Source organism: Phodopus roborovskii, unplaced genomic scaffold, assembly GCF_943737965.1.
Source record: "Phodopus roborovskii unplaced genomic scaffold, PHOROB, whole genome shotgun sequence".
NCBI lineage: Eukaryota > Metazoa > Chordata > Mammalia > Rodentia > Cricetidae > Phodopus > Phodopus roborovskii.
In genome coordinates this window covers 1136328-1163076 of record NW_026126548.1, presented here as the reverse complement: position 1 = coordinate 1163076, position 26749 = coordinate 1136328, and the positions used below count along the sequence as shown (strand labels likewise).

The 26749-nt window shown below is 40.8% G+C and overlaps 1 protein-coding gene across 2 annotated transcripts; it reads left to right on the top strand.

Moving 5' to 3' along the window:
- On the top strand, positions 1–25644 carry Cfap36 (cilia and flagella associated protein 36). 2 transcript variants are annotated; one of them, XM_051200708.1, is made up of 10 exons: positions 1–219; positions 6921–6985; positions 8160–8261; positions 12860–12974; positions 16163–16250; positions 18305–18356; positions 20724–20826; positions 24649–24788; positions 24943–25092; positions 25478–25644. In XM_051200708.1, the coding sequence occupies exons 1-10, from the start codon at positions 105–107 to the stop codon at positions 25577–25579; spliced, it is 1032 nt and encodes a 343-aa protein (XP_051056665.1). In that variant the 5' UTR covers positions 1–104; the 3' UTR covers positions 25580–25644. The 2 variants fall into 2 exon arrangements, with proteins under 2 accessions (XP_051056665.1, XP_051056666.1); XM_051200709.1 differs by lacking the exon at positions 24943–25092.
- Positions 25645–26749: the final 1105 nt, after the last annotated feature.

The window sequence follows — 26749 nt, the reverse complement described above, 5'->3', positions numbered from 1 at the left end:
CCGGGGCCGCGCTGCCCGCATTCTCCGTCGGCTTCTTGCGGCCGAAAGGCCCGAGCGGCCGGGAGAGTCTGACCTAGATATCCGTGTCGCCCGGTGCGAGCGGGATGGCTGCGGAAGAAGAGGACGAGGTGGAGTGGGTGGTGGAGAGCATCGCTGGGTTCCTGCGGGGCCCGGATTGGTCCATCCCCATCTTGGACTTTGTGGAGCAGAAATGCGAAGGTAAAACACCAGACCCTGAACAAATCGTGTATCACCCGCTGTCTCTATCTGCCCCGGCCTAGAGTTAGTTTTGCAGAAAGAAGTGCATTCACCCCTTTCCGGTGTGGGATGAGGGTTCCTTTGCAGACCTGAAAATGGGCCCTGAAACTTGCCACCTACTCCGGCCTCAGCGCATATCCTGAACACATAGTACCATGTTCGACCTGCCACTTCGTCCCGCACGTTCCTAAGTGGACTGTTTGAGTAACCAGCATTTTCCCCAGTTATTTGGGAGAAGTGTTTTTTCTCAAGTTCCCTTTGACCCCTGGGATATTTCCCTGTGGCTAGGAAATGAAAACTGATTAACTCTGGCCATTTCATCTTCAAAGGAGGGCATGCGATTCCTCCAGCAGAAGCAAAGCAGGCGATGGGGAGGGAGACCTTTCTAACAAACGAGACATACAAATGTGGAATACTTTTAAAGAGTAAGTGAAAGACCCCCAGAGACCCCAAGAGTTTGGAGCCTGTCAGGGGGGAAGGCCCTTGCCCCCAAGAGACGAGACCGGACCACTGGATGCAAGTGCAAGAGGTTATTTATTATTTACACACAGGTACCTATGGACGCCCCAGTCTTTTGAGAGACTGAGAGAGCGTGCCTGATTAAAGCATATGCAGTTTATATAAGGTTGGTGTAGCAAGAAGCAGGCTTACAGAAGCAGAAGCATGGTTACAGGGAATTCATTGTTTCATCTAAATGTAGCAGTTGTAGTTAACCAAGGACAGTTGGTTATTCGGGTTGGGCACAAAGAATACAAAGAATTCAGTTATGACTATCTCAACATACTGGACACTGTCCTGCTGACCTTGCTTTGGTCCAAGCTGCAGACCACAGATATCTGGTTGGCGTTGGATGAGAGCAGCACCTGGTTCCCTCCCTGTACTTTTCTCATAACTTGACCTTGGCAAATTAGCAAGAGCAATTTAAACAGGCAATAAGCATAGTGGGGGTCTTTCATTCCCCCCTTTTTCTATAAAATGAATAAAACCCTTTATTCATGGTTTTTCAGTTTTCATTTGTTTTAATTGCTGGTACTGCTGGGTCAAAACTAGGGCCTGAACAACTGACAAGTGTGTGTGTGTATTTTTGAACAGTACCAGTCTATTTAAAATGCATCCAGGCAGCAATCCTGTCTACTTTCAGGGCGGTGGGAGTTGTCAGGAGCACAGTGTAGGGGCCCTTCCAGCGGGGCTCTAAGTTCTTAGTCTGATGTCTCCGAACCCAGATGGAATCGCCAATCTGGAAAGAGTGGGGCTGACAAGAGGTTCTTTGTTCCTCCAGGGATGCGGCCGCCAGAGGTTTCCAGACCTCTTCTTGGACTATCTGTAAGGCTCATAGATGCACCTGTATGGAAGGGGTGTTTGCAAAATCAGAAATGTCAGCATCAAAGAATGATACAGCTGGTGGTGGACTGTCATATAGGATTTCAAAGGGAGTTAGGCCATGAGGGCCTGGAGTGTTTCTGGCCCAATAGAGGGCCAGAAGTAGGAGTTGTACCCAGTCCTTAAAGCCAGTTTCAAGCGTTAATTTGGATAAAGCCTCCTTAATGGTTCTATTTATCCTTTCTACCTGTCCTGAACTCTGGGGTCTGTAAGCACAATGTAATTTCCAATTTATCCCCAGCAACCTGGCCACCAGCTGACTTACCTGGGAGACGAAGGCAGGCCCATTGTCTGATCCTATTACCTGTGGCATCCCATATCTGGGAAAGATTTCTTTTAATAGTTTCTTGGTGACCATTTTTGCAGTCTCATGTTTGGTAGGAAACGTTTCCATCCATCCTGAAAAGGTGTCTATAAAAACCAGTAAATATTTATAACCATATATTCCAGGTTTAACTTCAGTAAAGTCTATTTCTCAATGGACATCAGGCCTATCGCCACAAAGCCGGGTCCCAGAATTCAGTTTGGTTTTTCCTTGGTTTATCTGGGCACAGGCCAGACAGTTAGCAGTTACTTGTTCCAGTAATAAATTCCGATTGGGAAGGTAAGTTTCAATTTCTTGTTTATCTAGCAAAGTTTTCATATTTTTGGCGCTTAGATGAGTCAGCTTATGGAGGTGGTCTATTAACATTTTTGCCATTTTTATAGGCAGTATAGTCTTTCCTTGGTAGACCCAGCATTGCCGATTGGGGTCATAATCTGCACTTAGTTTCTGAACAATGTCCAAATCCGTTTCATCATAGTCCCAATCTGGAGTCTTAGCTGTTTCCTTTTCAGTCAATATGCTAATAGTCAATAGTTGGGGGCTTAAGGCTGCTTGTTTGGCTGCTTCATCAGCCAGGCGATTTCTTTTTGCCTCCAGGCTTTCCCCCTTTTGATGTCCAGGGCAATGCATTATGCTCAATTTTTTTTTAGGAAGGAACAGGGCCTTTAATAATGTCAAGATTTTATTTTTATTTTTAATTTCTTTGCCTTCTGATGTTAAAAGGCCCCTTCTCCGATAAATTTCTCCATGGACATGGGCAGTGGCAAAGGCATACTGGCTATCAGTGTACACATTAAGCTTTTTACCTGTTGCCATCTGGAAAGCCTGAGTCAGAGCAAAGGGTTCAGCTCTCTGAGCAGAGGTGCCTCCGGGGAGTGCAGTGGCCCATATGACCTCTGAGGCATTCGTCACTGCAGCCCCTGCCCGTCTCTCACCATTTAGCAAGTAGCTGCTGCCGTCTGTGAACCAGGTGTAGTCTGCATCTTTCAAGGGCTGATCAGGCCACATTCCATGCATCTCTGCAAGGATCTGCTGACAGTCATGGGAGGCTGGTTCCTCCAGCAGTGGTAACAAGGTGGCTGGGTTCAGGGTTATTATTAGGGGTGGCTGTTGTATGGCCAGCCCATGCCCCCTGTTTCTGCCCAGGCCAGGGGGTGTTGTTTTAACCATAAGTCCATTTCTTCCTGCTGTTCAGGAGGCTTTTCAAAAAGTCTATATTCATTTTCCAATTGTAAAGTCAATATTTTAAGTGGAGCCCCTTGTGGGCCAGAGACTTTAGCTCCTGGTCCTTCAAAATGGATCTGGGCTTTTAATTTAGTCAGTAGATCTCGACCCAGTAATGGATATGAACAGTCCGGTACATGCAAAAAGGAATGTGAGATTTTACCTGATGCGAGATGAACTTTTCTCTCCGTGGTCCATCGGTATTGTTTTTCTCCGGTGGCTCCTTGTACCCAAGCTGTTTTGGTATTCAATGGCCCGTTCGTTTCGGTGAGAACTAAATGTTGGGCTCTAGTGTCCACCAGGAAGGTGACTAGCTGCCCCTCCCCCCGACTTTTAAGGTTAGCCTGGGCTGGGGGAGGGGGCTCCTGGCCCCGACTGCCCTAGTCTTCATCTAGGGCTAGAAGCTGAGTTGGTCTTTGGGAGTCCGTCTCCACGCCTCTGAGTTTTAGGTCTCTTAGGGCAATCTTTGACCCAATGGCCTTTTTCTTTGCAGTAGGCACACTGGTCTCAATCTACCCTGGGCCTCCTTCCTTTTCCTTTTTTTCCTGACTTCCTGCACTATGATTATTCTGAGCTACAGTGGCCAGGATTTTGCTTAATTCTCTCCGGTTTCTATGATCCCTCTCTCTTTCTTTTTTTTTTTTTCTCTCTCTCTCTCCTCCTTTAGCTCCTTCTTAAACTTGTCCTCTCTTTCCTCCTGCAACTTTCTAAGTCTTTCTTCTTTTTTTTCAGGTGTTTTTCTCTTATTAAAGATCTTTTCTGCTTCCTTTACGAGATCCTGCAGGCTATAATCTTATAAATTATCTAATCTCTGCAACTTAGTCCTAATATCTGGAGCCGACTGCCAAATGAAAGCCATAGAAACATTGCCCCTTTGCTCGTTACTATCAGGATCAAAGGGTGTATACATACGGTAGGCTTCCTTTAGCCTCTCCAAAAATGCAGTCGGAGTTTCCTCCGGTCCCTGGGTTATCTGTCTTACCTGAGCCAAATTCCTGGGACAGCGTCCCAGGCCCGCGGAGACCCGCTGAGAGTAACTGGCGATAAAGACGTAGGTGTTAAAGTCCCAGCAGGGACGATTTAGGGGAAAAATTTCCTCAATTTTATTTGGCAACTGAGTTGCCAAATAAGACGTTTCTCCCAGGAAGATGCGTTGTTCCCCCCCCCCCCCAAGGTTAGGAGGACCTGCAAAAGCCATATTCAAGTAGGTTAGAGAGCTACAGGGTTTTTGGAGAAAGAGGGGTTGTTAGATTTTTCAATTATAAAGGTTGAACGCCGAGAAAGGTCAGTATTGAAATTGAAATTGCCCTCCTAATCCAGCAGCCTGGCGCAGGGGAAAGGCTCAGCAGGTTCCTTCGGTGGCTGGCTCCCTTTGATCTCGGAGTCAGCTGGCTACCAGGGAGTCCGACACAGTTTTTTTCCTTTAACCAACTGATTGTGAGCTCGACTCTGTACATCATCAATGATCTAAAATAAACTTAAGGGGGTGGTTAAAGATTGTTTCATATTTTCTTCGAAATAAAGAATCAGACAGATAAACAGAACAGACAAAACACATAGACAGCCGGCATAAGGACACGCTGCGCGTTTTCGGCGTAAAACCGAAACCAGATACTGAGTTGGAGGCACAGAGGGTCTTAAGCCCCCTGGCCCCCCCAAAACCACGAATCCCTGGGACTCGTGTGGGCCCCGAAAAATCGGGCACCCCAGATCCCTGAGACGTCTCCCAGGGTGGCGGGTAGAAGTCCGAGCTCGTCAGCTCCTTCTCAAGCCGCCTACAGACTCGACTAGCCTAGCCGATTACCGATCGCTGCGCAACAAGCAACAAGTAAAAGACATATGAACAAGACAACAAAGAACAGAAATTAAGCGCTGGCCAGCTTACCTCCCGGTGGGTGTCAGTGTCAGTCTCTAGGGGGAAGGGTCTCCAATCTCGGTGGAACCTCCAATGAAAGACCCCCAGAGACCCCAAGAGTTTGGAGCCTGTCAGGGGGGAAGGCCCTTGCCCCCAAGAGACGAGACCGGACCACTGGATGCAAGTGCAAGAGGTTATTTATTATTTACACACAGGTACCTATGGACGCCCCAGTCTTTTGAGAGACTGAGAGAGCGTGCCTGATTAAAGCATATGCAGTTTATATAAGGTTGGTGTAGCAAGAAGCAGGCTTACAGAAGCAGAAGCATGGTTACAGGGAATTCATTGTTTCATCTAAATGTAGCAGTTGTAGTTAACCAAGGACAGTTGGTTATTCGGGTTGGGCACAAAGAATACAAAGAATTCAGTTATGACTATCTCAACATACTGGACACTGTCCTGCTGACCTTGCTTTGGTCCAAGCTGCAGACCACAGATATCTGGTTGGCGTTGGATGAGAGCAGCACCTGGTTCCCTCCTGTACTTTTCTCATAACTTGACCTTGGCAAATTAGCAAGAGCAATTTAAACAGGCAATAAGCATAGTGGGGGTCTTTCATAAGAATCTCTGCTTTCTTGATCTTTTCATATCCGAGTTCATTTCGTAAAGGACCACAGATGACGTCACATGCAACCTTCATGGTTATTTACCTAGGCAGTACTGGAGGATAGCAATATCCATCAATCTTCTGAACAAGTGTTTTAGGTTACAGGGATTAGACTTGTTTGTAAACATCAGTGTGGTAGAGCTGGGGTGAGTGCAAGTTGCAGGGAAACATTTTAGTGAAGGAAATGTTTTATATACTTTTCCAGGATGAGTTGGCCAGCCTGAAAGCATAATGGGTTCCCAGGTTGTCTTGCAAGATTTCTTTCACCCTGAGATTCCTTGGCTCTAGTAAAGAAAGAATTTTCTCTGACCACTGAACCTTTTATTTTACTTTAACTGTTAAAATCCAAACACCAGTTAAGTGTATTTGCAGGTAACTTTTTTTATTTTTATTTTTTGAAACAGAGTTTCTCTGTGAAACAGTCCTGGCTGTCCTGAAACTCACTTTGTAGACCAGGTTGGCCTTGAACTCAGAGCTCCACCTGCCTCTACCTCCCAAGTGCTAGGATTAAAGGCGTGCGCCACCACCACCAGGCTTTGCAGGTAACTTTTAAGGAGGTTCGAAGAGCAAGTAATTTACCTGAAGAATTTAAAATGCTGTTAAAAGATTGATGAAGCCTGGGAGAAGCCTGACCTGCTTTACAAGAGATTCTTTCACCCATTTACCCCACTGAGACTAAATGCTGAATGGAAAGGGGGTAGGCATGGTTTATCAAGAGGGGGGTGCATCTCCCTAGTAAGAGAAGCAAAGCTCGGGCTTACAGACTTTCTACAGTGATGTGGTTTCAGAATTGTCCGGAAAGAGTTTAAGTAACATTTGTATTGAATGCATGTGCAGTGTCACACAGAACAGATGCAGAGTAAAGGTTAATGACGTTCAGATAACTGTTTGGATTTCATTGATGTGGAGCTGTCAGTGTGCTGCTCACTACTTCAGACAATTTAAGGTTAATTTAAACAGCTTTGTGGTATCAACATTTCAATATTTATTGAGTTACCTTGGACCAGAAACTGGGGATAGAAATTCTATGAGAAGTTTGTAGTCTACCAAGAGAAAACACACATATAAACCATGAAATATAAAGCGGGAACAGTCTTGATCCCACAGTTCACATGGTGGGAAGGAAGAACAAGGCCCTGCAAGTCCACTTTTATATTTGTATTTAATGAAATGATTTTTTTTTCACACTGTCCATTTCTCTTTTAATTTAGTTTTTGATGATGAAGAAGAAAGCAAATTGACCTATACAGAAATTCATCAAGAATACAAAGAGCTAGTGAGTATTTTTGCCACTGATTTTTGTTTTGTTTGAAATGAATCTTTGGCTGGCCTGGAATTTAACTTGTAAACTATGCTGGCCTTGATCACCCAGAGATCTCTATGCCTCTGCCTCCCCAGTGCTGACACTAGAGGTGTGCACCATAAGAGCTGGCTTTTTTTTCCACTGATTTTAAGAGGTATTTTATTATTTGTTTGTTTATTTTTGAGGCAGGGTTTCTCTGTGTAGCTTTTGAATCCTATCCTGGCACTCATTCTATAGACCAGACTGGCCTTGAACTCACATTGATCTGTCTGCCTCTGCCTTTCAAATGCTAGGATTAAGGCATGTGTCACTGTGCCCAGCTAAGAGGTAGTTTATAAGATTTGTCAAGTTAAAAAAAAAAAAAATTCTTTCTAAAATTATAATTATTTGAAATAGTTTTTTCAGATTTATTTACCATGTGCATGGGTGTTTTGCCTGCATATACACCACATATGTGCTTGGACCCACAGATGTCAAAAGAGCGGGGTTGGGTTCCTTGTAACTAGAGTGATGGATGGTTGTAAGCCACCATGTGTGTACTGGGATTAAACCTGGATCTTCTGGACACCAGCAGCTGCTCTAGCTGCCAAGTCCTCTGTAGCTTCCACTGAATTCTTTAGCACCACAGTTTGTCCTGCTTCAGTGCACTGACAGTATTCTCAGGCTCATGATCTCTGTGAGCATCTTCTCAAATGATGTTGTATCTTTTTTAAGTCATGATTTATTGTAGCTATGGGGATCTTTCATTTGTAATGTAATTCTTATTTAGTTGGTCCATGTAGGCAATTGCTTCCCTTACTCATAGTTTTAGAAATTTTAAGAGCTTTAGAGTATTTTAAAAACGGCATTGAATAGAGGAGTTGTACCATGTTCACCTCCATAAGGCTGGCCTACCTCTAGTAGAGGAAATAAAACTCATGTGATTCTTGGCAAAAAAACAAAAAACAAACAAACAAAAAAAAAAAAAACAAAAAGAAAACACAAAAACAAAAAACTTTTTTGGTGTTAGTTTATTGGTGAAAGACATTATTACTTCTGTGTCTTATATAATCATATTTCTGTTAAGTACAAACAATATTCTAAACAGGCAGAATGTCATTTAGACTTTTCCTATGTAACTTCTAAAAGTTAAACCTTTTCCTTTTAGGTTGAAAAGCTGTTAGAAAGTTACCTCAAAGAAATTGGAATTAATGAAGATCAGTTTCAAGAAGCATGCACCTCCCCTCTGGCAAAGACACGCACATCACAGGTTTTAGCTTTTGTGTTACTATGTTCATGTTTCTCAGGGCTTCTCTTTAATTTTAGTATATTTAATTTTGGAGGTAGAAGAGTTGTGATGTAAGACATCAACAAATTAGACATTGAGTTTGAGGCCAGCCTGGTCTATGGTGTCAGTTTCAGAACAGCCAGAGCTACACAGTGAAACCCTACCTTGAAAAAAAAAGCAAAACCAAAAAGAAAAAAGTACATCCCTCTAGTACAGCAGCTCTCAACCTGGGGGTCATGACCCTGTTGGGGGTCACATATCAGATATTTACATTATGATTCATAACTAGCAAAATTATAGTTATGAAGTAGCAATGAAAATAATTTTATGGCTGGGGGGGGTCACTACAACATAATGAACTGTATTAAAGGGTTGAAGTGTTAGTAAGGATGAGAACCACACCTCTAATAGATAGTTTTCCGTTTGCATATGTGTATGTGTGTGTGAGTGGATGTCAGGGACAACTTCTTTTCAGGGTCTATAAAGGTACTTTTATCTAGCTCACCTTTTAACATCTCACTTTTCTGTATAACCTGTAAAAACTTGTGATGTGTTGCTGGGCATTGGTGGCACATTCCTTTAATCACAGCACTCACAAGGAGGCAGAGTCAAGTGGATCTCTGTGAATTCAAGATCAACCTGGTCTACAAGAGCTAGTTCTATGACAGCCTCGAAAACCACAGAGAAACCCTGTCTCAAAAAACCAAAAAAAACTTGTGGGGTGTGTGTGTGTATGTGTGTGTGTGTGTGTGTCTGTGTGTCTGTGTTATAATAGCAAAGCCAGAGACTTCAATATAGCAAAGAATAGAAATTTGTTTTGATATTTTAGTTAATTTTACTTTTTTCAGAGGGAAACTTAACAGTTGTAGAAGCATTTCTTGTACAATAAAAATAATTTGGGAAAATTATGCTTACTTTTAGTAACTAATACTATTGAGAATATTATATAATATAGTATTTCCATTTAATTTCTCAATGCATACATGATAATAAACACTTATATATAATGTTAGTTAAGATAAAAATAGAATATTTTTAGAGCAATTTTAGGTTTATAGAAAATGGAGCAAATGTTTCATTTCTTGAAACCTTTTATTACATGACTATTTCTTAGGTGAAAAGAGTTTGTAAGTAGAGAAACCCTGATGTAGATAATTTTGTTAAATTTCTTTGCATTCCATTTTTGTGTTGCTAATGTGAAAGCTATTGTTTTGAAATGCAGATTCTAATTGTTCATTGCTGGTCCATTGCAAAACAGATAACTTTTTCCCTTATATTTTTTACACTCATTGTAATTATTTGTAGGTGTGTATCTGCGTGTGAGTCCGAGGGTGCTCAGAGGCTGAGGTTTCAGAGCTCCTAGGGGCAGTTACAGATGTTTGTGCAGATGTTTTAGATGGGGGTTGGGAACTGAACCTGGGTCCTCTTGAAGAGCAGCAAGTAAAAAAACAAACCAAAACCCCTAAACCCAACTTCTTTGATTAGCCAGGACTTATATACACAGTTAAATGAGAGTTGTGAGGTGTCATCTTGGACTTGTTGCTAATCTTGGTAGAAAAGATTCTAGTTTCTTTTCTTTTGGGGTGGGGGAGGACGGGGTTCGAGACAGGGTTTCTCTGTGGTTTTGGAGGCTGTCCTGGAACTAGCTCTTGTAGAGCAGGCTGGTCTCAAACTCACAAAGATCTTTGCCTCGCTGTGAGTGCTGGGATTAAAGGAATGTGCCACCACTGCCTGGCTCTTTTCTGTTTTTGCTTGTTTGTTTTTCAAGACAGGGTTTCTGTGTATAGCTTTGGAGGCTGTCCTGGAACTCTCTTTGTAGAGCAGGCTGGCCTCAAACTCAGAGATCTGCTAGCTTCTGCCTTCCAAATGACTGTGCCACCACCACCCAGCTAATTTTTTTTAAATGTTTATAAAATGTGAATAGGTATTAGGTTTTTGTCAAAGGCTATTTCCTGTTGGGTCTGGGGTCTCACAATGATGGGAGACAGACCACCAAAGTCTATTAAACCAGAAGCAAGCTTTATTCCGAAAATGAAAAGAAAAAAAATCTCTGCAGAGCACAAAAGCTTATCAGCTATAGCTGTGACCATAGCCAGAGTTTGGGCCTCTGAAACTGAGGCAAATTGGAAAGTTTTTGAACTCTCCTTTTTATAGTAAGAAGCAAGCATTATTCATAAACAAAATAATTTTTACAATCTTGAGGAAAAACTCAGTTACAAATTGCTTTTTACAACTTTCCTTCATAGGGTTTTTTTCAGTTTAACTAGGTTTTGTATCTGTCTAGTCCATTGTTTCTTTCTGGCACTTGCTGATGGTGTTTACTGAAACTTTGCACTTCCAGACCTTGCCAGTTTTGCATAGCTGGGGAGAGTATAGGACAATGCACAAGCAAAAGTCTCATACATCTCATCATTTAAGTAAGCTCACGCCAGGCATTGGTGGCACATTCCTTTAATCCCAGCACTAAGTGGGCAGAGGCAGGTGGATCTCTGTGAGTTTGAGTCCAGCCTGGTCTACAGAGCTAGTTCTAGGACAGACTTCAAAGCAATACAGAGAAATCCTGTCTCAAAAAAAAACAAAACAAAACAAAAAACAAAACAAAAACAAAAAAACCCAAAACAACAACAACAAAAACCAAAAACAAAAGAAAACAAAACAGTTAGCTCATGGCCAGGGACAGTAATCTAAAACGCTGACCCTGAGTTTGGAGAGAGCCATTTCAGCTCTTTAAGGCTGACAGAGCTATAGATCCTAAAGCAAGGAAATCCATTGCTAATAGTTAATACTTAAGTTCCTGAGACTGTCTTTCTGACAGTCTGCTATCATTCTCCTAGGCCTACAGCTTTATGTTCCTATATTTCTACATTCCTATTTTTGGGACCTACATTTTCATATTCTTATTCTTGGACTCTTACTTTTCCATATTTATTGATAGGGTCAAAGGTAGTTTCTAGTCCGTCCGTTGATGAATGACATAGTGAGTTATTTTCAAATGCTGACTCCACTTGAATAATTGAAAAAATTCCAGTTATATAATTCCTTTTATACATTGTTGAATTAAGTTTGCTAAAATTCTTTTGGATATTTTTGCACCTCTGACCTTTCTTTGGTTTTCCTTTCTTGTCAAATTTTGTCTTATTTGGAATTAGGGAAGCATTGGTCTCAGGAAATGAGTTAGTAGGTGTTCTCTCTGCCTTAGTGTTCTGGGAGAGGCTATAGAGAGGTAGTATAATTTCTCCCTCAAATGTTAGGTAGGTTTTACCTGTAAACCATCTTGACCTTGTGTTTTCTGTTTGTACAGTCACTAATGTATTATTAACAATTAACGTTTTAAGTAGAGATAGTGAATAGACTATATCATATTATAGTGTTAGTTTTGTCACACTGGTCATCAAGTTTGTGGGCACAGAGTTTTGCATAATTCTCTATTCTCTTTTTTATGATTATAAGATCATAATGGGATCACAAGCTTTTCTTTTGGTTTTTCGAGACAGGATTTCTCTGTGTAGCTTCGGAGCCTGTCCTGTAACTCTCTCTGTAGACCAGGTTGGCCTGAACTCACCGACATCTACCTGCTTGTCTCCTGAGTGCTGGGATTAAAGGCGTGCACTACCCAGCATGATCCAATGCTTCTGAAGTATGATGATAGCTGTGGTTTTTATTTATCTTTTGTTTTTTTGAGATAATGTCTTGAGTAGTCTAGGCTGGCCTCAAACTCACTATATAGCCCAGTTCTTTCTTAGCTGGGTTAACAGTTTGTCAATTTCAACAAGTATTTAAAGGACCAGAACACTGGGACAGAAGAGTTAGCTCAGCAGTTATGAGTGCACACTGCTCTTCCGGAGGACCTGAGTTCAGTTCCCAGCACTCACATTAGGTAGCTCACAACCAACTGTGACTCCAGCTCCAGGGGATCTCACGTCTCACAAACATATAATTACAAATAAGAAAAATAAAATAATAATAATAATAATAATGGAACAGAATTACTTTTACATTTACTTTTCAGATCATAAAATTTTACTTAATTCATTTAATACTCTGTGAGACAGTTGTTACTATATCTATTTTTTTCAGAAGCAAAAGTGCTTTTTAAAGATTGTATTTTATAAAAATAAAAGATTGTGTTTTATGTGTGTGTCCATGTATCATATATGCAGAATCCACAGAGGTCAGAAGAGGGCACTGGAGTCAGTGGGACTGGACTTAACAGATGGTTTTAAGCCATTATGTGGCTGGTTTGAGAAAGAAGGCAGCCTGTCTGAGACTGGGGGTTGAGTGACTTATCTCTGAGAACTCTATTTTAAAGGCTGTAAAAACTCTTAGCAGGGTGTAGCTATGTACACCCTGCAATCCCAGCACTTGGGAAGCCAAGGCAGGAGAAATAGGAGTTTGAGGCCAACCATGGCTACATAGTGAAACCCTATTGTTTTTTATCTTAGGATTGTCCATGTGAGCCCTCTAACCATGATACTAATGTAATATCCATGAATTAATGTGCTGCTTTTCAGTGGAAATAGTATTTGAATGTGGGGCAAATAGTTTCAAACTTCCTTTAACACCCAGACTTCCTCCCACAGGCCATTTTGCAGCCCGTGCTGGCGGCAGAGGACTTCACTATCTTTAAAGCAATGATGGTTCAGAAAAACATTGAGATGCAGCTTCAAGCCATCCGGATAATCCAGGAGAGGAATGGTAAAGCACTGACGTCTTTTGGAAGTTTGATTGTTTTCCTGTTTTTTGTTTTTTATTCCTGCCATCTTAGACATAATTACATTTTATGCAGTTATTTCACATTTGAAAGTCTTTGGCTAATGTGAAAGATGTACATTTCCTAAATTGGCGTGTGACATTTCAACAAAAGATGATGAGAATTGAATGATGTTTTAGTTTTTTGAGGCTCGCTTTTCTTTGGTTGTTGTTGAGAACAAGGGACTACTCTTCTGGCTTATCACTATTAAGACCTTAGTAGGAAATGGCTCTCAGGCTCCAGTAAGCATGCAGTCAACTGGCTGGCTCCAGTTTGTGCTCTAGTGGGTGAGGGGTAGGGCATCTTTAAGCTGCTGGTCCTGGGCCACAAGGACCAGTACTTGATTAGTCTGGCAGCAAGCCTTCCCCTTTGGTTGTTTTGTGAAGGTATGGGAGCAGTATTTCAGTTGTGCTGTTTGCCCTTAAGGGTGTGGAATGTGCAATAAATAGGGCTTTTTATTTTGAGGGGAGGAGCATATGTGCCATGGTGCACATGTGGTCAGGGGACATCGTTCAGGAGCAGGTCCTAGGAATCCAACATAAGGTCATTAGGATTGGTGGCAGGCACCTTTGCCCACTGAGCCATCACACTACCCCCAGCAAGCAGGACAGAAACCTGGAGGCAGGAGCTTATGCAGAGATTCTGCTTAGTAGTTTGCTCATCATGACTTGCTCAGCCTGTGTTCTAGAACCCAGAACCACCAGCCCAAGGGTGGCACCACCCACAATGGGCTAGGCACTCGCCCATCAATCACTTGTAAGTTTCCCACCAGACCTTATGGAGGCATTGTCTCAACCGAGGTTCCTTCCTTTTAGATAGCTTTAGCTTGTATCAAGTTACGTCAGACTATCGAGCACAGTCTCCCAGATCAAGAAGTCCAGAGGCAGGCAGGCCCAGAATGGTTACTCTAGTGGTTCAGTGATGGCTTCAAGGTCTCTGACACTTGCCATTTTTGTATTCTGACATTGCCAGCCTCTTTTTTCTGCTTCCAATACAGACTGAGTGTTTTGTGAGGAAATTCCTTCTGTGTGATTTTCTTTTTGTTAGCAAGGTAACATTTTGTGCAAGCCCTACAAGAGCCTTCTACTGAGGCCCTATTGCACAGGATTGGGGTCACTTGCCTTTCTTAAACTGACTGCAAGTGGATGAGACCATTGTGATAGTTTGACCCAGTCAAGCACCACCCTCCTGAGGTGAGGGAGGACCTTTATATGATGGCTACCAGATGACTGCACAGACTTTATTGGAGAAAGGAGGGATGAAGTAGAATAATGACTGCTGTCAGTTAACAATATAAGGGCAGGTTGTCCTGTGTCTGGGTTTAAGCTAAAATTTATTGTATGCATTGGAACTTTTAGTCTTTATGCTGTTTAACTTACATCCAGGGGTCAGTAGTAGATCAGTGTTGATTGTACTCAGAACAGGATGTTTGGAAATTTTCTTACCCCCCCCCCCCCACCCAAGATAGGGTTTTCCTGTGTAACAAACAGCCTTTGGCTATCCTGGGATTCTCTCTGTAGATCAGGCTGGCCTTGAACTCACAGAGATTCTGAGTGCTAGAATTAAAGGTGTGTACCACTACTGCCTAGCCTCTGTGGCTAACTAGTATGGCTAGCTATGCACTATGATATTCAGGCAAGCTTTATTTGTTACAACACAAAATATCACTCTAGCATGCACCACCACTGCCTGTCAAGTTTTATTTTTGTAAGAAAAATTCAAAAGCTTTTCTGACTCTTATTTGTATCTGATCAAATAATTTGGAGAAAATACATTTTTATGATTTGAAAGAATTTTATACTGTTGTTTGTTCCTGCTTTTAGTTCTCCTTAGAAAAGTTGCTAGGAGAATTATTTGCTATCTTTTGACTGAGCAAAATTACACTACAGATGATGTATTTACAGGTGGGACTCTCTTGTGGGTAAAGTGTGCATGTATCTTCCTGCTCTTTCTTTACAAATGACTGCAGTTAACAGAATGTTTAGGCCAAAATGCGTGTGAATATCAAGGAAATTAGGATAATAAAACTACTTTAGAGCTAATCTAGAATTCCACTGTGCACATTTGCATAAAGAGATGAAAAGTAAAATAAAGGTATACTCTGCCAATGCTATAGAATATGGACATGAACAAAGCAGTGTTTACCAGCTTCCCTTATCAGGGAGATTTAAGTAAATCAAACCAACAGTTAAAATTACTTCCTGTGAATTTGTGTTGGGGACATGAGAGGTGGAAATTGGCCAAAGGTGATTTAAAGCCATTGCTAGTATGTGAACAAATGCTTCAAGGGTAGAGAAAATGTTACTAATCTTCATATCCCCCAGTGTTGAGCAAATGTTGTCATTGTACACAGTAAGCAGGCCCTTTCACTGGCATTGCAGCTCAAATGAGACCATCTGATGGTCCTCTAACATAATACCATTTTGTTTAGTAAACTTTCCCATTTATGGTTCACTTTTGAAAGCTTTTCATTAACCCTGGCTAAATGATATCAGTAGTAGATAATGTGTGATAATGGAAGACTATAATATCTATTATTTTTATTGCGATATAGTTTTTTCAAGTTTTACATTTTTAAATTGTGTGAGACAAATAGTGATACAGGTACACACACACACACACACACACACACACACGAGTAACATGATGTGCTTGTGGATGTCAATGACAACTTATAGAATTGTAGAGTTCCCTTCCTACTATGTGGATCCTAGGACTCAAACTCAGGTCATAAGGTGTGGTGTTAGGGCCTTTACCTGTACAGCCATGGCTCCATCGCTCCAGTTTTTTTTTTTTTTTTGGTGCTGGGAATTGAGCCCAGGGCTCATGCATACTAGTTAAGGGCTCTACCATTGAGTTACATATTGTTATGTTAGATATTTTAGATAGTCATTGCAATTCTAGATAGTCAACACAAGTTTTAACTGCAAAATATTTCTAGCTAAAATTGTGACTGGTTTTTGTGGGGCTTAGTCCCTAAAATGTGAGAAAGTTAAACAAGATAATTAAAAAGATAAGGCTTGAAAAAATTTTTAAGTGATAAATTGTAAACTAATTTGTACCTGATGCACCAGAACAGTGAGAAGTGTTTTCAGTTGAGTTGATGGTCTTCTGTGTGGTTGCTTTTGAACAGGTGTGTTACCTGACTGCTTAACTGATGGTGCCGATGTAGTCAGTGATCTTGAACAGGAAGAGATGAAAATCCTGAGGGAAGTCCTCAGGTGAGCTGCTTTCCAAATAAACTGTTAACAGTGTTGTATATGATCTGAATGGATATTAACTTTTCGTAGAAAATATGATCAACTAGCAAGTCCAATATGATTTTTTATTTTTTAGCTATGAATACAGAGCTTGAGTGTCCCTTATCCAAATGATAAAACTGGAGTGTTTCAGATTTTGGAATACTTGCACAGTCCACAAATAAGCTGAGATCCCTAATCCAGAAACCATAAATCCAAACATTTCCCAATTTAAATCCTTTTGAGCATTTTGTTGATGTGCCAAACAAAGCCTTTTAGAGTATTTTAGAGTTTTATGTTAGGTATCCAATTTGTATTACATTTAACTGTAGGAAAAAAAAAAAAAAAACAAAAAACTTGGATCAGTCCAATTGAGAGGATTTTGCTAGCCTTATCCCACGTGTTCTTTACCATAGGACTAAGGAACTAGCTACCAATGGAAAATGCTGCAAAAGACTCCAGGGATTAATGGGGAAGGGTAGATAAGATTGTGACCTGGGCTGGCCAGGGTTCTCCCCATTTGCTGTGTCTCATTATTAGAACCACCAGAATACTGGTGTTGCAAAGTTGAAATCTAGGCATCTGTACCTCCCTGCCCCAGCTGCCCAGCTGAGGAGTGACAGGTAGCCTACAAGGAAGGACAGTGAGAGGTCTTGATCTCAGAAAAGTATCTTGCCAATCACGTTTTCCCATCTCAACCAGATTCTTGCAATGGGGAGTATAACCCTTTAACCAAAAAAGTTTAGTGGGCATTATTTTTCCCTTGTGGGAGCTTTGGAAAGAAGGATCCATAATAGCATGTAATTTTTAAATCTGTGAGAATGTGCTTGGCTTAGAGGAAAAGGATGTCTGTAGTCACTGTTTAGAAGGATGGACCTAGTGGGAAACTAACAGGAGCTCCAAAGCTTAGAGCTTAATTTTAGGGAATGTGAATGGTTATGGAGACTGAGGCAGAAGTGTTAGTGGTGGACACAGCCCTTTCCTGCCAGATCCTGCCCTGTGGCAGGGGCAGATGGGAGCTTGAGTTTCCAGGTGGTATTTTGGACTGGATGCATTGACTGACTGTTGCCCTGGAACTGTTAAGTGGTGTCTCCTGCAGCCTGGCTTCTTCCTGGACTGTGACTAGTTCCTGACTCTTATCAGGGTGGTTAGGGTTCCTCCAACTAGTGCTGACATAGCACAAACCATTTTGGTGGGGTTAGTACTTATACATTTTTAGTTTCTAAAGCTTAGCTGTGGACATTTAAGATAACTGGCCTCAGCTGTTTCATAGTGAGAGCTACTCTGAACTGCTTAAAGAAATGGGTATTTGGCAGGACAACTTTGTAAATAGCTCAGATGCCACTGCACAGGCCAGAACAAGGGGAAAACTGTTCCTGTCAGGGGATATAACATTTCTAAGAGGTTGAATTTTTACATTTTTGTTTTTGAAACAGAGTCTTCTGTAGTTCAGGCTGGCCTATATAGCTGAGGATGACCTTAATTTCCTGAATCTTCTGCCTCTACCTTCCAAGTATTGGGTTTATAGGCATGTGCCCACTACTCTGGCCAGAATGAGTCTTTGCCATTGAAATGTGGGTTTAGAGCACTCATTTGTATACTAAGAAAAAAAAAAAGAAAGAAAAGAAAAATAGGTTCAGGATTTCAAATCTGTTGGTTGTTACTCAGCTAGGGCTCAGTAGTAAACCCATATAGTCTATTAATAGCTGTACTTTGCTGTCTTGTTACAGGTGACTGTAGAGCAGGTGTGTTGAGATGGCTGTTCTCCCTCTCTGTGGTAAAATACTTGGTCCGTACTATAATAATGTCAGGTTAACATGCTGCATATTTGTTCTCTGATGAAGAAGTTTACTTTTTAGCTGGGTGGTAGTGCACACCTTTAATTCCAGCACTCGGGAAGCAGAGGCAGGTTGATCTCTGTGAGTTCAAGGCCAGGGTGGTCTACACAATAAGTTCCAGGACAGCCAAGGCCAAATAGTGAGACCCTATCTCAAGAAACAACAAAACAACACAGATTTATCTTTATTACTTTTCAGAAAATCAAAAGAAGAATATGACCAGGAAGAAGAAAGGAAACGAAAAAAGCAGGTGCTTGCAGGATGTTAATGCAGAAGTATATCTCATTGGCATTGCCTCTTTCTTGCTGAGTTTACACACTTGTTTTTTACTGTTAGCATTTATGTTTCTATAGAACTCCTTAGATGAGTCATATTTCTTGGCAAGTCAGTATATTTTACTTTTTATTGTTTTTTAAAAGATGGAAGATAGCATTTCCTTTCAGTTGGTGCAGCCACTACGTGTGCCTTGTATGTATGTTTGCATGTGTGAAAGCACACATGCCTGTGTGTGCATGTACATGTGGGCTTGTGTGTGTGCCCAAGGTTGGTGTCAAGTGGCACCCTCCAATTTTTCACATTGGGTCTTTTGCTGAACCCAGGTCCTATTTTGGCTAGTCTTAGTCATTTTGCTCAGGGAATACTATCTCCATATGCAGGGATTAAAGGTTAGCTGCCATGCCCACCTGGCTTTTATATGTGCTGTTCTAGGGATCTGAGAGCCCCTGTCCTCATGCTGTGTGGCAGTAACTACCCACTGGACCATTTTCCCAGTCCCTTCTTTTAAAAAACCAATGATTTATTTGACAGATTCATCATGTATATAATGTATTTTGACCATATTTTCCTCATTGCCCTTTTCCTAAGAAGCCCCCTCTTGCTTTCATTGCTGGTTTTATGATCCACTGAGTTTAATTAGGGTTGCTTATCAGAAAGCAGTTGTTTTTTATCCACAATGGTTATGCTATTTCACCAGAGTGCTTATCCTGTCTGGCAGGTCAGTATTGCAGCTTGCAGAGTTCACAGCTTGGTAAGAGAATACTTTTTATGTTTGCTTTTTGAGATAGGCTTTTTTTACTATGTAGCCCTGGCTGGCAATGAAATTATTATTTATACCAGTCTGGCCTCAAACCTATAAAGATATCTGCCTGCTCCTTCTTCCCAATGCTGGGATTAAAGGTGTGTACTACCATGCTTAGCTCAATACTTTCTTACAAGAGTATACTTTATACATTCTTAGTAGTTATTGATGCTAGGGCTGTAGCTCATGACAGCGTATGTTTAATATATGTGTCTTAGGTTAATCCCTAGTTTTCCCCCACACCCAAATTCAGAATTCTATCAGTTTAAATTAGTTCATTTTATATTATTAGTCCAGCAACCTATCTTTTACATTTCATGGGAAAGGCCGAGTATCACATCAAAAGTGGTAATATACACTATACTGGGGAATTCTTTATAAAGTCCATAGTAGCCCTCCACTGGAGCTTGTCTTTATAATTGCTGTGAGGAGACACTATGAACAAGGCAACTTATAGAGAGAGCATTTAGTTGGGACCTTGTTTACAGTTTCAGAGGGTGAGTCCATGACCATCATGGAGATCATGTCAGCAGGCAGACAGGCAGGCAGGCAGATTGGCATAGTGCTGGAGCAGTAGCTGGGTTGATATTTTATCCACAGCCAGCAGGCAGAGAGCAAGAGTGGGCCTGGCATGGGCTTTTGAAGCCTCAAAGCCCACCCCCAGTGACACACCTTCTCCAACAAGGTCACAACTCCTAATCATTGCTAAACAGTTCACCAACTGGGAACCAAGCATTCAGACAGGAGCCCATGGGGGCCATTCTCCTTCAGATCACCTCAGAGCTCCTCCTGCTCCTCAGAGTTGTTTCTCTATGCTCACTCTACCAAAGATAAATAAACCCCTTACTTCTCAGTATTCAAAGAAAAGAGAAAAATTTCACTTTCCTTGACCCCTTTTTATTATGTCGAAATAGCAACCATGGCTTTCAGCATAGTTCTTCCTACATCATAAATCCTACTGTATTGGTTATCATTAATACTGTATGATCTGAAACAGAATATTATTTCCTCAAAAAGTAGGAGGTATAGGAGCTGTAGCGATGGCTCAGCAGTTAAAGAGTACTTGCTGCTCTTGCAGAGGACCCAGGTTCAGTTCCAGCGAATATGATGCTTTCTTCCAGTTTCTGTGGGCACTAGGCATGCATGCAGTATACATACATATATACATGCAAGCAAAATCACACCAAAGTAAGTCTAAAAAATTAAATAACAAAAGTAGGAGCTAGTCAGGCATGATGATACATGCCTTTAATCCTAGCAGTTGGGAGGTAGAGACAGATTGATCTCTGGGAGTTCGAGGCCAGTCAGAGTTTCCCAGCCAGAGCTTTTACACAGAGAAATCCTGTCTCAAAGCAACAACAAAAAAAGAAAGTAAGAGCTATAAAATGTTAATATGTTTAAATTCCTGGGAAAACCTGTGGATTTTCTAGTTCTGTGCATAGTAATGTTTTAAATAAAATCTTTGGATCCCTTAACTATTGGTTGTTAACATTAAAAAAAAAATTCCCTCTTTTTAAATTGTGTTATGGAACCCTGAAGACATCAGAGGCTAAAATGGAAGAGCTGCCAATGTATACTAGTGAAGCTGCAAACATGAGTAATTCCCAGGGAGATGGTGGACATTTTGTACAGCCTCCCACAGGTAAGCTTGAGGTGTACTGCACACTAACATGTAAACCCTGAGAGTATGTTACACTTCAGAACACATTTAACCCTCAAAAGCCTTGGAACAGTGAGTGGCTTTGGTACTTAAAGTTCTTTCCAAGTTTAGTTGGTTTGCAGGTAGAAAATACCCAGATGAAAGTGAATATCATTTCCACATTTCTAAGAGAAGCTTGTATCCAGAGAGTTAACAGATTTTCTTTGAGGGAGCCACCAGCTTTTGTACAATCTTAACAGTATAATATTTATATTTGTGCACTGGAAGCTAACTTCGAGGGTTAATATTGAAAATTACTTAAAAAAAAAAAAATCACCCTAAGGTAGTACAGCCAATTTCTCTAGATGTTTAGTCCTTAAAGGAAATGCTAGCAGATGAACTTGTTCAGTATAAATCACATCCACCTTGAATCTTTTCTTCTAATGTATAGGATAACAAGTAACTGCAACAGAAATTGAATCATTAATTCATTTTGTTTTTTCTATGGTTTTAAATCTTTTTTTTTTCAATTGAAAAAGATAAAGAATGTGAGATAGAATCTATGTTCCTTATTTTTCATTTGTTTTTCCAAATCAAGAAAGTTACTTTACAAGTGTTCTGAGTTCCTAAAAGTGAAATGTGCCCCTGACTCTAAATAAGATTTTCTTCAGTATGTTGGCCCCTAATTCCAGGGTCCTGATGGGCTGGTGGGAGAGCCCTGTGACACAACACCAAAACCAGGAAATGCAACAAGCAAGAGGTGTTTATTGAACAAGTGCACTCGGGTGTCAGCAATCTTGGGGAAAGCTGCACAGCCCCCAAAGGGTTTAGGCTCCTTTTTATAGAGAAAGACTGCAATCAGCATACATGCATGGGGCACAAGGTGATTGATTACAAAGTATGGTCTCATGTTTGAGAGATCATCAGGTATGACCTGTTCTTATTCAAAGGATAAACCATAGAATGACGTGGAAAGTTCCCAGACTGTCCGTTGGCCAGGAGTGACCCAAACAGGGCTGTTCATCTGGAATCATTTGTTCCAGGGTTGGGGGCCTATTTCCTTGTTGTGGACCAAGACCTGTGAAAAACTTTTTTCATATTCTGGCTTTCTCTTGGCTGTACATTTAGAGCCTTCAGTTATTCCACAAAAGATTGATGATTCAGTTACTAGCCCTATTTAACAAGATCAGTCTAGCATCTAACCACTAGCACCATCACCACAGTAACCTTTCTTGTTCTCATAAATTTCTGTCTTTTTCTCCCATGTCAACGTCCATCCATTCTTAAGATTTTCTATATTCACACTTGCAAGAATTATTCTTCTGCCCCTTTCCTACATCCTTGCTCTGCAAACTAAAATCTTTCAAGTACTGGCTGGCTTTGAACTCAGAGATCTCCCTGCCTGTGCCTACTGAGTGCTGGGGTTACAGGCAGAGGCCTTTAATGTTTTTTTTTTTTTTTTTTTTTTCCAATTGTAGATGTTTTTCAAAGTTCCCCTTTATTCTTAGTTTACTTACAATACTCATTGGTTTTGAAGGAACTGTAATCTTGGTTAAAGCTATCAGGAACATGGAACAGAAAACTGTCTTATAAGTTCCCTTTATTATATTAGATCACCTTTTTCTCATGTTCTAGTTTCTAAGCTGAAATGAGTTCATCTGAATCATATATACAACACTTCCTGCTTCAGATACTTTCTGTGCTCTAATGTGAAGACAGCATTTCTGTTCAACCTAGCCTTGCCACCTTTCAGTTCCAAATACACACACAGAGGCTTATATTAATCATAAATTGTTTGGCCGATGGCTCAGGCATCTTATTGACTAGCTCTTTCTTAATTAAGAAATTAACTCATTTCTATTAATCTGGGTATCTCCATTAGCTCTTGGCTTATCTGTTGATGTCTGGACTTCTTGCCTCCCCAGCAGCTACATGGCATCTCTCTTTAACTCCTGTTTCCTAGTCTGGTTGCTCTGCATATACTGCCTGCCTACAAAGCCATCCTTGGCCAGATGGAGAGTTCATGACCAGTCCAGACATGACACCCTCTTTTGAAAATAAAACAAGCCAATGTGCATAATGTACATTTCTGTAATCCCAGACACGCCAGGTAGAGGGAGACCACTCTCGGAGAGTTTGAGCCCAGCAGGTTCTACACAGTGAGAAAACCAAGGACAAAGTTTCATCATAGACCACACACATCAACTGCAGAACAAATGGCAGATAACTTCAAAATTAATATTTTTTAATTTTTCAGGGCATTGTACAATTGCTGTCTGATGTTTTGGGATCACTTCATGTAAAGTGATAGGACCCTAGTAAGAAGCCCTACTTTTAAAAGAATCAAGGTGTTTGTTTTTTGCCCTTCCTTTTGTTCCTACCTTCTCTTGGTTCCCACAAAAAATAATAATACCTGTTTTCTGATGGAGTTGCCAGAGATGGGTTGATGTTTCATTAGCCCTTCTAACCCTTCCTTTAACAATAAGGAAAGCTACGAGTGTTTTGGCTCCACATACTTTCCTCTTTGCAACTTGAGAGTGTGTCCATATCGAACACATGCAAAGCCTGGAGTGTTCAAGAAAGTGCCTAAGTTAAATAGACATACTTAAGTGTATGAGCCCCTTTCTTCTCCAGTTCTATGGCTCCATGTTTGAAGTGCCAAGACTAGTCTAGTAAAATAATTTTGTTAAACTAGTAAAAAAAAAAAGTAAATATGGCTGTTCTAACTTAGTATCAGCAACAACTTGTTTAAACTCATTAGGTTTTGTGGCCTTTGCCTAGACTCTCTGGAAGTACCACTCTTAACTTTTCATGGAACCCTGCAAAGGATTTCTTCTAGCATCCCTGGCAGTACTACAAGAGTGATCCTTGTCAAATTTGTTTGGTTATACACACCTGGAAGGATTAATCCTTTGGGATGTGTACCATGGTCTTTTCTCATAATCTTACTTCTATCATTTTAATGTAAGTCTTTCCATGTCTCACCATTTTTATTCATAGTCCATGTACTTAAGTTAAAAATGTTTTTATTTTTTGGCGTGCATATGACTCATGCACTTTCTCTGTTGCTACTCACTTTGTTTGAGATAGGGTCTTTTCACTGAATCTAGAATTCACTGATTGTCGAGGCTGGCTGGCCAGCAAGCCTCTGAAATCCATTTGTCTCAGGTGTTGATGTCCTCCGCCAAGTTTAGCCTTTTAAATGAATGTGGGGGATCCAGAATAGGGTTATGTCTCAGCACTTTTCCCACTGAACCATTTCCTAAACCCCACTCAGTGTGTGTGTGTGTGTGTGTGTGTGTGTGTGTGTGTGTGTGTGTGTGTACATGAGAGACTGAGAGATCTGAGAATATGCATATGTGCCACTGTGTACTATGTGCATGTGGTCAAGAACAACTTGCATGAGTTGATTCTGTCATTCCTCCGTGTGGGTCCTGGGATCAAACTCATATGAGACTTAAACTTTCTTGCTAGGCTTATAGAAAATAAAACTGGAGAAGCAGCTAGAATGTTAATCATACTTTATGGTACAGTTAACAAAGTATTGAATGCTTTTATTACTTGTGCTTTGCAGTTTCTCCTTGCTTTAGAAATGGTTACATTTTCTTAATGCATTGGTAGTTATTTCTAGAGTATAACAGAAAACAAGTCATTGCTGTTGACAACTAGTGTAGTATGACAGAAAATCAGTTTCAAAATTGTTCCCTAAATGTATAGTCACATACTCAGAAACAAGTTTGGAAACCAAAGATGTTATTTGTGAAGAATCTGTTTATCATAATAGTGTGGTTCTTTATCTTAATTGGTCTCACTGTTTACTGCCAGAAGTTAAAGTGCATTTTGCTAATCAGTCAGTACAACCCATGGCAAGAAAGATGGAGCTGTTGCCTGAAACTTCCTCCCTCCCACAAAAAGGTCTGAAGATTCCTGGCTTAGAACATTCAAGCATGGAAGGACCAATAGCAGTAAGTAACTTACTATGAGCAAGCACTGTGAGCCATGCAGCCACACTCTTTAATCTTTGTTAGGATCTTGGAACTCAAAACTGATCCAGTACATGTCTTTGCCACATGTTGTATGGAGTTGAATATAGACATTTCCTTGTCTTATCTCATCCAGAATTTGTCAGCACTTGGAACAGAAGAGTTACGGCAACGGGAGCACTATCTCAAGCAGAAGAGAGATAAGCTGATGTCCATGAGAAAGGATATGAGGGCAAAACAGATGCAGAGTACTGAGCAAAAAGGAAAGCCTACCAGGGAGGTGGAGGTATGGCTAGCTGTAATGTGTCAAATTGCACACTGGGGAAGAGTTTTTGGTTTGTGTAAGAAAGTTCTCCAATGAGTTTTGTTGTTTGATCCACTCAAATTAATCACCTGCTAGTGAGACAGCTGCTAAGTCTTCTTTCAGGACAATTTAGATGAGAACTCTGTGAGGTGGAAATAATGATTTCATTATATATTTTTGTTGACTTCCCGGGTTGAGCCTCTTAGGGTCAGTGGTCCATCTTACCTTAGCCATTTCAAGTGCTTGCAATGTTCTGTCCATACCTCTGCTTCCCAATGCTTCTCCAGGTAGAGATATAAGAAATTTGGTTGTCTTTGATATATGAAGCTAAATTTTAATTGTAGCCTTTTTTTTTTTTTTTTTAAAGGAAATGACAGAGAAGCCAGAAATGACAGCAGAGGAGAAACAGACATTACTAAAGAGGCGGCTGCTTGCAGAGAAACTTAAAGAAGAAGTTATTAATAAGTAATATGAAGAGTTAGCAGAACAGAAGCCCAGTTTTCTTAAAAATAAATTATTTAATCCTTAAACAAAGACTGTTAGTTTCAAGCAAATAACTGCTTTCTAAATGCAATTATAAGCTCACTACTATTATTTCAAACAGGTAAAGAGCAAGAGGGAAGGCAGTTTAGAAGAAATTTCTACATAGAACCAGGTATGGTGGTGCATGCCTATAGTCCTAGCACCAAGACCCTGGAGTAGGAGGATCAGGAGTTCAAGGTCATCCTCAGCTGTACAGCAAATGGGAGGACAGCTAGGCTTACACAACCCTGCCTCAAATAACCCAAATAAAGAATAATAAAACAAAGAATTCGATGTTTTCTCTTCAAAGGGGGCCACAGAAAGAAATCAGTTGATAGTGCATGCTAGGCATGAAACATACCAAGCGTATAGCAGTCAAACAGACTGACTGGGTCCCTGCCTTCCTGGGGCCAAGAAGCAATGTTAGAAGGGGAAAGTGTGGTTATAAGATGGCAGGCTGGCTGAGCAAGTATATAGTAATTTCAAAACATATGCTTTGAAGCTGAACCAGATCATGTGGTGGCAGCAGGTTAGGGTAGTGTGGAAAGCCTTGTGGGGAACTAGAAACTTACTCTGGCTTTTAAAGGTGTGCCTTCTGTAGCAAGGCAGGTGTACTTGTGTAGTTTTGGGTTTACCTGCTATAGGACACAACCCAAAGGCAGTACCTTGGACAAAAGTATTTGAAGCAGTATGAGTATGGGTTGGAAAATAAATGTGGGAAATGTAGAAAATTACAGCCTTTTCTATAAAAGTTGTTATAAAAACAGATAAGGATCAACTGATTGAACTTGCTGAGAAATGCTACCTACCACAGTGTGTTGGTCTTTATAAGGCCCCGGGAAAAAAATCCTAGTCTCTTTGCTTAAAGGTAGTCGGAATAATCTTACAATCAAAAACTTGCAGTTACAATTTATCCTCACTCCTTTCTGGTTTACAAAGCATTTCTTTTTTTTAACATTTTGTGTGTGTGTATTTGGGCATGCATATGCCGCTGTGCCTGTGGAGGTCAGGGGCAATTTGTACTATGTTGAGTTCCAGGGATCAAACAGGATTGGCAGCAAGCTCCTTTACCTACTTAACAATCTTGCTGGCCTCAACTGGAGTTTTTCTAAAATTT